We start from the raw sequence: 14,920 nt of genomic DNA, 5'->3' as shown, positions 1-14,920 counted from the left end.
GGGGGTTGGACTCGATGATCTTTCGAGGTCCCTTCCAACCCCTAGGATTCTGTGATTCTGTGAAAGGAGAGCATGAAGAGCCATGAACTCAGCTCAGGCCTGCAAGCACAGTTGCATCTCTGGCTAGTCTGCCTGAAGCAGAGCCAGCCAGAGACAGGTGCCTGACTCAGAGAGGCAGGCACCTGGAACCATGTAGGACACAGTATGGTGCTTCACAGCCGGGCCTGCTCACAGAGCAGCTTGTGGTTAGTGGTACCAGCTGGGCAGGGGATGCTCACGTACTGAAGTCAAGGATGTAGAGATCCGAGTGATCCATCAGGTCAAATTCATCACCCATTCCCTCCTCTGGAGACGGGCTGCAGAAGCCAAGGAAAGCATGTCAGCCAGTGTCAAAATTCTTGTACATCAGTTATGGTCCCTTGGACTCCCCAAGGGCTGAGCAAGGTCAAGACAGTTCCTGGCCTGCCTGCCCCATGCTGGGACCTTCTGATCCCTCCTGTCCTTTTGCTTCCCCCAGCAGCACCCAAAGCCATTGCTCTCCTGGCTCCTCACAGAGCAGGCAGAGATGCACAGAGCCAGGCCCACCTTGCTGGCCCAGCTCCAGCAACTGGGCCAAAAACACACCATCTCCTCTGGAAACCATAGCAGGGGAAGGGGGGAGCTGCTTCCTTCTCACACATGGCCACAGTGACTCCAGCTGTGAGCATCCCTCTCACCTCACCTGCCTCTGTTACTTTGCTGTACCTCCACGTACAGGTCTCACTCTGCATAGAACATCCCTTTTCCCTTCTTGTACATCGACCAGCCTCTGGCTCTTTCACACTCTTCCTTCTCCAGGTACCTCCCAAACTGCTTTCCAACAACTGGGCATCCCCTAGAACTATGGCACCCACCCTCTGGGCATGAGGAGGGTGTTGGCAAACAGCTGATGCTTGTTTCAGGGCTCTACTCACTCTGCAATTTCAGTGGTTCAGATCCTCCAAAGAGCTCCACTTAGAAAGGCAAAGCTGAGCCCTGCAACAATGCTGAGGATGACTGAGCAGGCTGAAGAAGGGATGTTACAGCATCTCCTGAAGGCAGATGTGTTTGTACAAGCATCTGTCCTGTTTTTTTTGTGATAAACAGGCCCCACAGGCTGCCCCACAGCAAGCAGGGCCAGGCAGGCTGGCATCACCTGGAAAACCCAGTGCAGGGCTGGACACTAGCCAGCTTCACAGCAATGCTGCATCATGGAAAGCTGCCCTAGTAACACGTTAGGGAACACATACAGATCAAACTGCCTGGGCAGGCAAAGAGTCAGCTCATCCCTACCTGGCCCCAAACACTGCATGGAGCAGTATGACACAGTCCACACTGTGTTTTACAGACCTCAGGCCAGCTTCATCTCACAGCCAAGTGGGGAGGCACAAAATAAGAAGTGCAAGGATTTGGGAGAACATCATGTGGGACAGTCAGCTGTCTAGAAAGAATCAGGCAGCACAGAATTGCACAACATAATGTCCAAAAAGCTGTGCTGGTGTCCCCAGTGAGGTAGGCGAGGGAAGCTGGAGACCCAAGAGGACTTTTTTGCAAGGTGCTCCAGTTGTGCTGCAGGGCTGCAGGTCATAGGAACCATGACCTGTCTCCAGAGATGGTGGCACACTCAGCAAGTAGCTAGTGACCATCCAAATTTTCTGCAACCTGGAGAGACAATAAAAGGAGCCACATCCCACAGGCAGCTGCTGTACTCTCCCAGATCACCCTAGCTCTAGCTTCCCAGGGCTGCATGAAACACCTGCAGACTGCCATATGTGACTCATGAGCCATGCCATGGAAACCCGTGAGCTAGATTCTCCTGTCTGTAAGCTCTCTGGAGCTCTGATGCTGCAGGCACAGAGGCAGCATGCACTACACCACACCACACTGCCTTGGCAGTGCAGCAGACCAGGGTGTGACAAGCCAAGCTGTTTCCTCTGAGGACAATATGGAAGGTGCTTTTCAGAAGTTCAACTTTTTCTACAGAGGAGTGAAGGCAGCAGCAGAGAATAAGCATCTGAAGCAGACACAGAGATCTTCACCTGGCTTAGTGGCAGCTTTTTCCCTCCTTGTCTGCAACAGTCAGATGTGCCCACTGCATTAGTACAAACTCCCCAGCAAGAGCTCACAGATTAGCAACCTGTAGGCCAAAGAACTCTGTATTTTCTTAGGTCATATTCCTAAGGCCAGCAGCTGGACTGCTTTTGAGTTCTGCTGCATGAGCTGAAGTTGTGTACCAAGCACAAAGCACAAGGTTTGAAACAGATTCTGCCCAGCCACACACTGAATAATTTCAGCATGGCCATTGAGATGTTATAAGAGAAATGTAGAGAAAGCTGCTAGGAAACATCTGCATGGCAGTGCAAGTACAGACATTTCTCTGACTGCAGGAATCACTATGGGCTCCAGCCACAGCTTCCTGGCAGTGTCAAAAGGGGGACAGCATTTCAGAAGACTATAACTGGGTACATGTCAGGCACTGATCAGTGCAGCAATAATTTTAAGCCAATCCCAATTTGCTGATAGTCCTATCTGATGTTGGTCCTGGAATGCTAGTGAGTAGCTATGACTTCAGGCATTTTTAGGGAACAGACATCTTCACCTATGGTCTGTGGTCTTGTTAGAACAGCCAAAGCACCTGAGAGACTGGTCACCACATCCGCTAGCACAGAGAGGACAGTCTGTACTTGGACCAGGGGAAAGCACTCCAATAGCTGATGGTTGTTTGGGTAATTTGAAATAACAGAAAGGTGTTTTAAGTCCCAGTTTGGTTTGTGACAAGGCAACTTAGCATGTCCTCACTGCTTAACTAGGATCTTATGCAGTGACTTCTCACCCCAGGGTCACTTGCTTCCCCATCTGTGACCCACTAAGCTTCACACCTCAGAGGACATGAGACAGTACCTGACCCCTCCAGGTTCCCATAAAGCCAGCACAAACTACAGGGCATAGCTCACCACTGGCAGATAAGACCTGCTGCTGATTGGTCCCATCTGCCCAGATACAGGCAAGAGCCCCTTTAATTCCGGCCCTGTGTGCTTACCACACCACAATCTAATCTCACATCCACGTCACAGGAAACCCTAGACCATCCCTTATCTTTCAAAGAAAAGCGAGCAGGCACCATGTCTGTGGTGTTAATCACCAAAGTGCAAGCAGCTAAGGAAAGCCTGGAGGTCAAGATCAGAAGAGTTACAACTCCCAGACAGCAGGGTGCAGGGCACCTTTTTTCCAGCCAGAGCCCAGCAAAACTACATTCCAACAATCACAACTTGTCATGTTGGTGAATGCTCCTGGACCCTGCACCAAGCACCCAGTGAGAGCCCCTATTTCCTCATCAGAGCCTGGCATTTCTAAGCCTTGTCATGGAAAACATGCCTTCAAGCCAAACCCAGACTGGCATCTGTTCGGCTAAACTCTGTTTTATATAATTCCCTCTCTCTCTCATTCTCCTTTGTGGATGGTCTCTGAATGCTGAAGTGCTGGTGGGTTTGGGTGGAAACCAGACCAGGGATGCAACTATGACATAGGTAACGGGAGCACTGAGCTTAGTGCTACAGGACTTCCTAGGCACTTAAATGGGACACAAGTGACTGGATTGCTGCTGGCTGTGGTGAGAAACAACGGCTGGGGAAAAAGACCATGCTCTGTGCAGGACTACAAAGAAACTAAACATCTGGATGCCACAGCAGCAGGCAGCCTGTAGATGTGCCTCTTGAAAAGTCTACAGTAAATTCTGCAAGGGAAGGGAGCACCCATCCCCAGGTGCTGCAGCCTAGCAAGCTGAGCCTGCTGGCTCATCCTCCAAGGAGCCCTGATGGATCCCTGCACTGTGTGCTTCCCCCCCTTCCTTCCCAGGCAGGGGGTCACAGGTCAGAAGACAGACCACAGGGAGTTCTCCATTACAACAGCTTCCTGGAAAACTTGTTATCTCGCCAGGCAGCTCCAGAAAACACCTGATAACTGTTACAGGAAGTGAGCACAGTCCTCACCGTTGTGTTTGTCTCTCCCTTCCCCAGCCTGCAAGATCCTCCATCCAGCCCAAGCAAGCTGCACTCCTGGCTGCCAGTAGCTCTTCCTATCCCAAACTACTGTTGATGAAGTGGCCTAGATTGGGGTTGAGCCTGGATTAAGGAATAAGCTGAATACTGAAGTTTTTGGGTGGACAAGACAAGGCACTGCTGCATTGCCTGGCAGAGGTGGACCAAACTCCAAAAAGCTGGTGTCAAATTTGTTGTGGTTGCTAGTATTTCCTAGGGGTGCACAGGTTTAACATCAGAGTGCAGCTGCTGCTGTAACACAAATCCACGTGTCAGCATCTGAGATCATCCAACACTACCATGAAGTCCTACAAAGCCTTCAGCATAACTCACCTGCACTAAGCACGCCATGTCCACACAGATCTCCAACAACTAAGCACACACCCCCAGCACTCCAGAGGCCAGAAGGCCCTTCCCTCCATCACACTCTGGTATAGTCAGCTCATTAGCAGAACCTGCCCTGCCTTGTCTTCTGCCCCCAGCCCTCTGTCTCCAGAAGTATCAACAAAAAGCCACTGCCAGGGTTCCACAGAATGCCCCAAAGCTTTCCAAAGCATGTGGAGGGCTGAAAGTTTTTCAGATGTCTGCAAGGTAGATGCTGGCAAACAGGCCTGTGCTCCAGAGCTGCAATTTGTCATTCCAGACAGCAGAGAGCATGTCCTGTTGATGGGCCACTTCCTTTCTTTTAGCAGCTATTAAGGCCACATCCAGCTGCCCTGCACCCTGACAGTATCACTGCCAGTGTTTGACAGCTAAATCTTTAACACCAGGTCCCTTTTGTGATTTTCCTAAGGAATACTGGCATGGAAAGAAATGTTGCTTTGACATATGTATGGGCTCCTCAAACAGCTCCCAGCTGAGCTGACATGCCACTGCAGGTTTGGACACCACACCTGCCAGTGAAAGAAAAACTCTGGTGGGAGAAGCAGAGCAGCATGTAGGGGAGGTTAGGTCAGTCTGAGATATGTTGCAGCACAGGAGACTAGAGACTTATCCCTCTGATGGCAGGACCTCCTCCTCCCTCCCCACCACCTATTCCACAGAAAGCGTAACCACTGCACAACCCCTCCTGAACTGCATTACATACTTCTGCCTTTACTTGTACAAGAAGGCTTGTCACCAGGTGCTTTACAAGCTTACATGACATCTTCAACCTCTTCCTTGGCCTTTTTCCAGAAGAGCCCTGTTCTACAATGACTTCTTGCACTTCTAAGGTAGATGGATATTTGCCATGTGCCCCTAAAGTACATATGGCTACAGCACGTGCCAAGGCATGGAAGGACACTCTGTTGAAGGAAATGACAAACCCTGTCACAGAGCCACCCCACACAACTCACCTGGTGCCTCCAAAAAGAATAATTCTGTCCCCCACTCTGCAGCAGCACTGCCGGCGTCGAGGACATGGGCCTTTCCCCTTGGGCTCAATCTTCCTCCAAGAAAGAGAAACTAAGGGGTGGAAAAAGAGTGCACCAGCTTGTTGCAAGAGCCTGGCCAAGACCCAGGTATAAGCAGGTTATAGATTTAAACAGATCACAGCAAAACCAGAGGCCAACTGCCCCACAGCCACCAACTGGCCAACATCCACCCTCCCTGCCCATCTCTTCTACTAGCAACAAAATTAGGTACTTCTATGAGGTTGTTGCTGAAGTGTCACTTAAATGACAGGCACAGCCCTGGCGCTCTGACTGCAGGACAAGGCATTTCACGTGCATAGCCTGCGTGCCAGGATCCACGGGCTGCCACGGCAGCAGGTTGGACATCACAGGGAGCTTGTACAGGGCAGAGCTCCAGGACAAGGCAGGCAGCCTCTTTTCCTCAGCGCCCTGTTGCGATCCAGATCAGGAAGGAGATCCAGGAACAAGCTCCATCTGCTGGCAGCCACGCTGAATGCAGAGCATCCTCGCAGAACAAAGACTGCTGGGACAGCCTAGTTGTGGGAGCATGAGGAACTGAACCAGGCAGAGAAAACAGCAGCCTTTGTCCTCGCTGCTCTCTGTGACAAGGATACTGGGGGATGATTAAACACTAATGCACAGCACGGAAACCTTCAGGAGCTCTCTCACACTAGCTCAGATCAGCCTGGGGAGCACAAAGTTGGCTGCTCTCAGGTAACTTTACTATGTAAAGCAACTAACAAAACAAAATCAGTCTAATGGACTGTGAAAAGTGCCTGAGGACCAAGGACCCCAAAACAGCTCACAGTTGACTGATATTCAGGATATCAGCTTAAGAATCATCCCTTCTGCTTCACAGTCTGATTTGGTATCAAGAGAGTGTGGTAGGGTTATGGTTGAGCTGTTTGCTCAGCTACGGTCTCTTGCTCCCCTAACTCCATTTCTTCCCCATATCTTCTTATCTGCTAACACTTCTGCATATTTAAAAACAGGACAATGGTCTGCTAACCACCCTTTGATTAGCTGTGTCTTTCAACAATATTTCCTTTTCCATTTTCTAACTGAGAGTTGGAGACAGTCTGAGGAGGAACAAGAGTCCCAGAGTAATGAGTTCCTGTCAGTGCTGTCAGAAGAGCCATTTCCCTCCACACAGGCTCCTTGTTCTTGGAGAGTAAGCTCATCTGAGCACTAGCAGACTCGAGGGCCTTGAGCACTAACACCACAACAAGTTAAAGGCATAAATACCTGGATTGAATTTCCAGAGGTCGTGGAAGTGTCTGTTCAGGCGTGCATTGTAGCCACCAAACACATATAGCTCTCCATTGTAGCTGACTGTGGGGAGTAAGCATAGACATCAGTGCACCACCTAAGGCAGTGCCCAGCAAGTCCCTGTCCCAACAACAAACACAAAGCAAGGTGGCGTGGATTGTCCACTGTCGCTTTTGTAATCTTCATGTGCAGGGCTATGTGTGAGGCTTCTTGGTGGGTGGCAGCCATCTACAGAAGCCAGGCTCTATGAACCCCATGCTAACCCACATCTCCACCCAGCAGACCAGACATCCCCTCTGAGGCAGCTGGCAACTTCCTTCCACTGTCCTCCTCCCTCAGCAGACCCACACTCACAGGCTGAATGGCTCCGCCGGCCTTCAGGAAGTACTGGAGTTGGAGGAGAGTCCAGCCAGGAGTTTGTTTCTGTATCAAATACTTTAATGCGGTTGCAGTAGATCTCATTGTTGGAGTGAAATGGCCCAAAACGATCAGCTCTGCCACCAAACACGTACATCTTTGTCCCAATGATGGTAGCTGAATGGAAGTCTCTCCAGCGAGCTGGTGTACCCTGCAGGGACAAGGTAAAACAGAAAAAGGGAAAGAATGCAGATGACAGAGGGAGATGACACATCTTGATGGGGAAGATTGGGGCCTGTCTTCTCCTGGAGAACTTCCCCTCCTGCAGATCCCAAGCACACCACACAGAATCTGTGAGATCAGCATAGGCAGCTGCCCCAGAGAATAGCAGATTTGAGGCTTCTTCCACAAACCAGAGTGAAAAGCTGACACTGACCTTGGCAGAGATTAAGGTCCACATCATGTTTGTGGTGTCCAATTTATGGATGTCATTTGAAAAGCAGTCAGCCTGGAAGACAACATGGCACCCTGGTCAAAAAGAGACTGAGAAGCCTGGTCACATTTGGCCCTAGGAAGGACACTGTCCTGCAGACCTGGAGAATCCCTTCGCAGTCAGTGCATCCTACATGGTGATTGCTCCAAAATGTCAGGGTAGGCAGCACATTTATCACTTAACAAGAGGGAAGCAAAGCCCATTTCTCCCTAAAGGTGTCCTGTCTCTTCCTGCAGCTTTCCCATTTGTTTGGTGCCCAGTTCCTCTCCCCAAGGCTGCCCTGCACACAATAGATACATTCAAAGCACAACCCTCCCTCCACCTCATGCAGCTACAGAAGAAAGGGGCACTAATGGGACAATCAAACTGGTTCTGCTAAGGCCACCTGAGTAAAGGTAGAAGCTAAGATTACTTGTAGGAAGCTAAACACCCAGGAACAAATACAGTCAGGATTCTGAGTATCCCACAAAACTCATCTGCAGCTAATGGCCTGAAAGAACCTGCATTCACACAAACAGCACAGACTCCTGTGCAGGGGAGACAGCAATGAGACAGCTACAGGCTTGTTTGGCCTTGGTAAAAAAAAGAATCCATATTTGATCTGCTCCTACTACTGTAATCAAAATCATGGATTTGGCATGCTGTTGTCCTCAGAAGAGGGGAATAACCCAAGGACTGCTGTAACAGAGCCCACCTTTCTTCCAGGTAAACAGATGTGACTTTGCCCAGCTTTTCTAGAACCTGGTGATAGGCTGGAGTGAAGGCTTGAGCAAATAAAGATTTGCTCAAAGGAGCATTAGGCACACTGACAGCTAGTGAAGGATGATCTTTGGCTCAAGTTATACTTCAGGGGAGGGCAAGTCATTGTTTGCTGGAGTGGATCAGCAAGAAGTGAGAACAGGTACAGAATATAGGGAGTGTGCACCAGATTAAGGACAAAATCTCACACCTACACTGCAGACATTGGAAAGTGGTTTTTGTGGCTCATTTCTCAGCCAATTTAAAATACATGTACGCCAATATATATTTTAAAATACTAAAAATGTTGTGTATTTATCTATCTAAATTTAGCTGAGAAATGAGCCAGAAAAAAATTATATATGAAAATATTTGGGCTTACCTCTATATCTATGTGTTTTGGGGAAGAAACAAAGAAAACCAATATTTTTTTAGGCCCACTTTCCCAACCATTTTCTCTTCAAAACAATTAGTGTAACTTGGGTAATTAATGCCTTAACTTTACTGAGTTATAAAACAAAAGCAATTATGCATACAAATATACCCCTGTATCCTGCCTCTACCAGTGTCCTGGATAGGAACACCCTCTTCCCCAAGGGATAGACAAATAACAGTTACAGAGACTAACTCACCAGCTGTTCGTAGCCTCCAAAAATAAACATGCTTTTTGCCAGGACACAAGCTGAGTGCCCATCCCTTGCTCCTGGGACCATTCCAGACACCTTTGGTGTGAACCACTTGTGTGTGTCTGCAACAAAACAGGAGGCAGTACTAATTAAAAATACAGTAGACGTTGGGATAGGATTGCTCTTTACTACTGTTCTCCAGTTCTAATACAGAAATCCTTTTCTCTTCACACACAGCACCCAGTTCTCTGGAGAGGCTGCAGGCTTCTTCAGGCAGGGTTATATACCTGCTTGAGCCTCCACAGAAGGGAATGGTGACAGAGGTCTCAGATCCTCGGCATGACTGCTGACTCTGCCTGACCTGACAAACAGGTCACATTTCAAGTGAGTAGTACAACACTGCTTGAGCAATGTTATTTGTATTCAGTCTCTTGCAAAGACTATTTGTCAGTCACTCCTCAACTCTGCATTTACAGTTGCAACTAAAATGAAGCAATGATGCTAAGTAGCCCAACCGACCTCAGGGTGTGGAGATGCTGGCTAATTTACTGAGGAAAAACAGCTCTCAAATCCAGGCAGAAGTCACTTAAGCTCACCACATCAACAGAGCTACTGTGCATATCCCCACCTCTGTAGCACAGCCCTTCCTATCTTATCTGCTCCTCTTGTTAACTGCTTAACCTCTCTTCGAGGGGAGCCTTCCCCACTCTCCACCCTTCACAATTCCCTTCACATTGCTCCCCATGAGCCTGCACCAACTAGATTCTGCCCCTTACCCTACATGCTCCAGGGGTTGGCTTAATTTAGAGGAGCACTCTAATCCAGCCAGAGCTGCTCTCCATACCAAATCAACATGGAGCCAAGCCAGTGACTTGCTGCCAAGTACTAACAGGCACCTGTCCCAGGAGCCTAGAGAGGCACAGATAAGCCTCAAGGCAGCAGGAGACATTCCACCCACCCTCCTTAACTGCTACAAGATGCCAAGAGCAGTGCTTATTTCAGGAAGTGGTAACCTTGGAGCAAAAGCAATACTCTTCACAAGGATAACTACTCTGAACTTGGCCTGTGGCCACAGCTACCCACCTAGTTTACAGCTGGAAACAGACAAAGGGGCTTGCAAGGTCAAAAGAATCCTGCACAGCCTCTACTGAGAAAGCTGCAGCAGCTATCAAATTATTTTCCTTCCTGGGGATGCTTCTAAGCTCAGTTACACAGTAGCAACAAGAGCTCACCCAAGTGCAACATGTCAAATTAAAGAGGGAAAAGACCTGGACTTGCAATCTGCTTGGCAGCCCAGGGGACAAAACTGCAGTCAGACAGGGCTTTATCCAGCCTAATGTGATTCCTAGAGTGGGACTTGCAGAACTGTGACTGCCAGCCTCACTTTCCAGGATTGGCAGGGGACAGGCACAGCAGATACAGACAGCTGCAGAGGGTTCAGACCAGGATTGAAGTCTGGCCTCGCTGCTAATTTTCACTTAATGCTGAAGTGCTGAAGTTGGCAAGGAGACCAGGCAGCTCCCATTACAAGGCCTCTGTGTAGGCAGAGGTTTACTGGTGGCTTCCCCGCTGCATATGTCAGAGGAATGGGGAAACCCTGTGCCCAGAGAGCAGCTCCAAGCTGTGAGACATTTTCTGCTGAAGAAGGGAACCCATGACCAAGCACTAGAGAAAGCAGTTTCCTTGCAAGTCCAGCAAACCACTTGCTGGTCAGTAATCAGAAGGACTTGCCTCCAGAATCCAGATGTACTCCCTTGCTCTCCTGACACTCCCATTCATCTCGTTCCTGATGGTTTCTGTTCTCCCCATGTGCTCCAGCAGCACTATGAGGAAGCCAACCAAAACACTCAAAGAGTTTATCTTTCAGGTTTATCTAACATGACTCAGCCTTCCCTTATGCTGCCATCCTGTCCCTGACTACTTCTGTGTTTTATTCCTGACTCTGCTTCATGCTTTCAGAAAGAAGAATCACCCTGGAGAGGAACCATAATTCTGGAGAGCTCTAGACCCTTCTCACTACAACCTGCAGCCACAGTTACAGAATAATACATTATGCAGAAAGTGTTTCAGTTGTAGCTACCATGAAAGAGAGCATACACAGCTGATTGAAAAATTAAACCCAGTATGACTATTAGACAAACTCAGTAGTCTCTGGTCAAAGTTTTTTTACAGAAAGTCAAGTATGCAGACACACTGCCCACCCTACTGCCCTTCTAAACCTGCTGAAACAGCCAGTGACACCAGCTGCTCATTTGCACCTTTTCCTTCAGATTGTCACTTTGTAGAGAGCCTAACAGACAAGAAAACAAGTTAGGGAGCAATGTTGTGGGCCAAAGAGAAGGTCTCATCAAGAACAGTTGTGACAAGGAAGACTGAGAAGCTAGAACTTACTGACATCAAAGGCATAGAGCACGTTGCAGGCTCCCTCAGTGTCGTTGCGACCCCCCCATATGTAGACGGTGTCATCTATGAGCACTGCTGAGTGCCCATACCTCATGTAGGGCACCTCTCTCACGTGGTCTCGGCTGTTTGTCCACACTGGAGGCAGCTTGATCCAGCGCAGAGACACTGAAAGCACAAGTTTGAGCCCAAGTCAAATGCTAAGCCCACCACATGTTCTCACAGTCTCACAACCCATCCTGCATATCTTTTTCCCCCCTATGACAAGATGCAGAAGCAGTCTAGTAAGCATGACAAAGCTGTGTCTGACCCCAAGTAATAGCTAGTTAAGAGACAGGGAAGCACAGGAAGCATTCCACAGACCCGTGTCACAGGGGAGACTACAGCAAGCACTGGAGGAGCTGAGGACTCTCTACAGAAACAGGCTGTATTCTGCATCAGTTACGCTGAAGAGGTTTCTACTCTGGCTCATCCTAGACTGTGAGTGAAGGTACAGCAAACCCACACAGACAAAATAAAAAATAGAGAAAGAAAAAAAGAGTAAGTGCAGAGATTAAAGAATACAGACACTACTTGTTACATGGCCATTATATAACAGCACCCAGACACCCACCACACATATAACACAAAATATAGTGGAATAACTCCTGAAATACTAACGGAAACAGTCAGGCATATTAAAAAGGGAGCATCCACCCCAGAGGCAGAAAGGACACTGAGGAAGCACAACCAATGCTAAACTAAAGCTAGATGGCATGTTCCCTACCTAAAATGCAGGGTTCCTTGTTGGAAGATTGAAAGAAATAATTCAAAATCTGCTATCTTAGCTTTAGCACTGGAACCTGGCAATAATAACTGAGCAAGGCCTTGGGAAGCCAGTATCAACTCTCACATGGTGGCTGCAGCAGCATCACCCTTTAATATTTGAGAGGGGTAAGAAGGGAAGACAATGCAAGAGCATTCCTTTGGGCACAGTAATTATGCTTCCACCATAACAATGGTGCTCCACTGGCATGTTTTACAAGCTACAATATTCAACTGTCTTGACTGTTGGAGCCCAGTCTGAACGGGTAGAGATTAATGTCTTTGTTCACAAGATCCTGAGCGACACTCCTCTCTACACTGTGAGCAGGTCACCTTAGCAGCCCTGTGTAACCAATGCCTTTATCCACCACTGCATAGATCAGACTTCTCCACAGTCAGATTCAGAGGAGTGTGCTCATTGAGTCTTACATACAAACTAGTTTTGTCTACAAGGCACCTGTGTGTAAGGAGAGCATTCAGCATGCTGTCCAGTCTACAAAACTTCTCTCTGTTCAGCTGGAACCATCCAAGACTCTGAGCAGTTTTTCAGTCACCTGTCTAATTATAGGAAAATACTTCATGGACCAGTTCAGTAACCTCTTCAGTTCAAAGAGCACTGAATGAAGAAATACAGCCTCTCCCAGCACAGTCACAGCTTCAGCTCAACCTTCTGACAGATACAGGCTACCCTACACAAATGGCTCCAGCTCCAGTTGCTTTGCTAAGCCACATTGTCAATCTGCATGATAGCTGCTACCAAAAAAGGCAGGTCTCCGTTCTATCCACATATCCCTATTGAATCCATCATGCTGGCAGCTGCCCCCACAGAGAAACAGCACAGGAGTCTAAACCTGGAAACTTAACTGAGTGTACTAGCTCCCACCTCTATCACTTCCACAGGGGGCAGCTGAGCTTGGCCATGCTGCAAACTGGATGGGGGACAGGAACCAAGCTAAACACTGCCTCTTTGCACCTAGTTAAGTCAGTGTTGACAGAGAATGAGAACAAAACATGCCATTGGCTATGTGGTTACTCCCAGAGTCTTTATCCAAGCAGGGTACTGAAGCAGTGTACTGAAGCTGAAAACACAGGGCTGCCCAAGGCAAGAGGCTCCCACCTAGACTGGTAACTTTTCTGGAGATCGGAGCCAGCCAGCCTTTTAGGGTGTAACACGTTAAACAGCAGCAGGCAAGAAAACTAATAACCAAGCCCAGCAAGCCAGTCTTCTGTGCACCACAGGACACATTTACCTGCATTAAAAACATGGACATCAATCTGTCGCAGAGTCTCATAGTCTTCTCCAGAACAATATCCACCAAAGGAATAGACCTTGTGCCCAACAGCCACAGCCGCGTGGTTCACTCTCCGGGGCCCACCTTCCAAATGCACTGCCCACCGTAGCATTCCTCCCTGCAAGCCAGGCTGTCTTCAGGGCCTCCAGCACCACAGTTGCATGCTTCCTGGGCCACCACGATGCCACCTGGCTCTGCAACACAGACAGAATGCTAAAATAACACGACCCATCTTGAAGGTCTTCCTCTCTTCCTTGAATGCCAACTACTAAGGTCACATTGCTGTATCCTCACTCATCTGCCTCCCAACCAGAGATGGTTTTATTCTGGCCTAGGGAAGGAGACTCGAGGCAGGTACTGTAACCTGAGCAAGGTTCAGAGGAGCAAACAGAGATGCCCTCACATACAAAAAACCTCAGGGCAGTCGTACCAGGCCACCCAAGCCAAGCATCTTTGGCAAAGGTAGCCCAAGTGCTGCATGCCCTGCTGTGCCCGAGTCACGTACACATAACAAACATGCTGGAACAATTTGTCTACATGAATGAAAACATACAGCAAGAGCAAATGGTGAAGGTGAGAAGAACTGGGTGAGAGGGAAAAGAGCATGCTCTCCAGATCAGCCATGGGAAACGTTAAAAAAAAACAACACAACAAAAACCCCCCAAGAATCACCCCCACACAAAGCAACAGACTCCCTGAGACTACAACACAATATGGACTTATTTATTTGGGCACTATGGTCCAGCTTAATTAAACACCAGCAAACAGAAGCCCCCTAGTCTGGGGAGAAAGTTCATTGCTAATGATCAAAATAAGGCCTTTTTCTACAGCAACGAATCCAGGCATAACTGCAAAAATTTTGTAACATAATATCTCAGTTATAAAACCAATATGCTTCACACTTCAAGCAGATGGCTTAGATCAGCTCTTAGAGAAGTCACCACAGCTGATTTTTGCAAAGAATCTCCTTTAGATCTAAGGATCAGGAACACAGTCTTGCCTGAGTGCATCTGAAAAAGCAGGTCAGTTCAATTCCTTAACAGCTTTCCCCCAGCTGAAAAACAGCTGTAAGAGAAGACATTACTATTCCAGACAGCCCAAAGAAAATTTTCTTTTTTATTGCTTGGTTCCAGCTTCTTGGAAGATGCAGTCAGAGTGCTCCCACCCCACGCCTAGTTTTTGCATTTGCAGAACTCAAAAGAAATTTACAGATGCCTTAGAATAAGGACTAAAATTCCTACACATTTTCTCTGTTCTTTTTCTTTTTGGAAAGCAGTGGGTTTTCTCAAGAAGTTTCCTTCTGTTTAAGATTTCTGAGGTATCTGGAGAACAGCAAGAAGGGGCAGCACTATGGTGCTCTGCTCTACTTGGCCTTTCCCAGCCCCTCAGTCAAGCAGAACCACTGTTCACAACTGTACAGCACATCAGCAACCTGGTCACTGCAGCATCTGGCCCACCTGCACACTCCCATTTTATTCCCACCTGGGGAAAG

At 48.3% G+C, this 14,920-nt stretch overlaps 1 protein-coding gene across 1 annotated transcript in view; it reads right to left on the bottom strand.

Moving 5' to 3' along the window:
- The window catches only part of KLHDC3 (kelch domain containing 3), a 16,557-nt gene extending 2,932 nt beyond the window's left edge, over window positions 1–13,625 (bottom strand). The window contains exons 1-8 of the mRNA XM_009997559.1: window positions 13,387–13,625; window positions 11,324–11,500; window positions 8,939–9,054; window positions 7,512–7,583; window positions 7,073–7,286; window positions 6,695–6,781; window positions 5,393–5,501; window positions 283–356 (exon numbers count right to left, since the gene is read on the bottom strand). Coding sequence (XP_009995861.1) covers window positions 283–356; window positions 5,393–5,501; window positions 6,695–6,781; window positions 7,073–7,286; window positions 7,512–7,583; window positions 8,939–9,054; window positions 11,324–11,500; window positions 13,387–13,540 — 1,003 coding nt within the window. The 5' untranslated portion in view covers window positions 13,541–13,625. The remainder of the gene's footprint in view (window positions 1–282; window positions 357–5,392; window positions 5,502–6,694; window positions 6,782–7,072; window positions 7,287–7,511; window positions 7,584–8,938; window positions 9,055–11,323; window positions 11,501–13,386) is intronic.
- Between the last annotated feature and the right edge of the window lie 1,295 nt (window positions 13,626–14,920).

The sequence above is a fragment of the Chaetura pelagica genome, unplaced genomic scaffold (assembly GCF_000747805.2).
Source record: "Chaetura pelagica isolate M959 unplaced genomic scaffold, ChaPel_1.0 scaffold505, whole genome shotgun sequence".
NCBI lineage: Eukaryota > Metazoa > Chordata > Aves > Apodiformes > Apodidae > Chaetura > Chaetura pelagica.
This window is presented reverse-complemented; position numbering and strand designations above follow the sequence as displayed.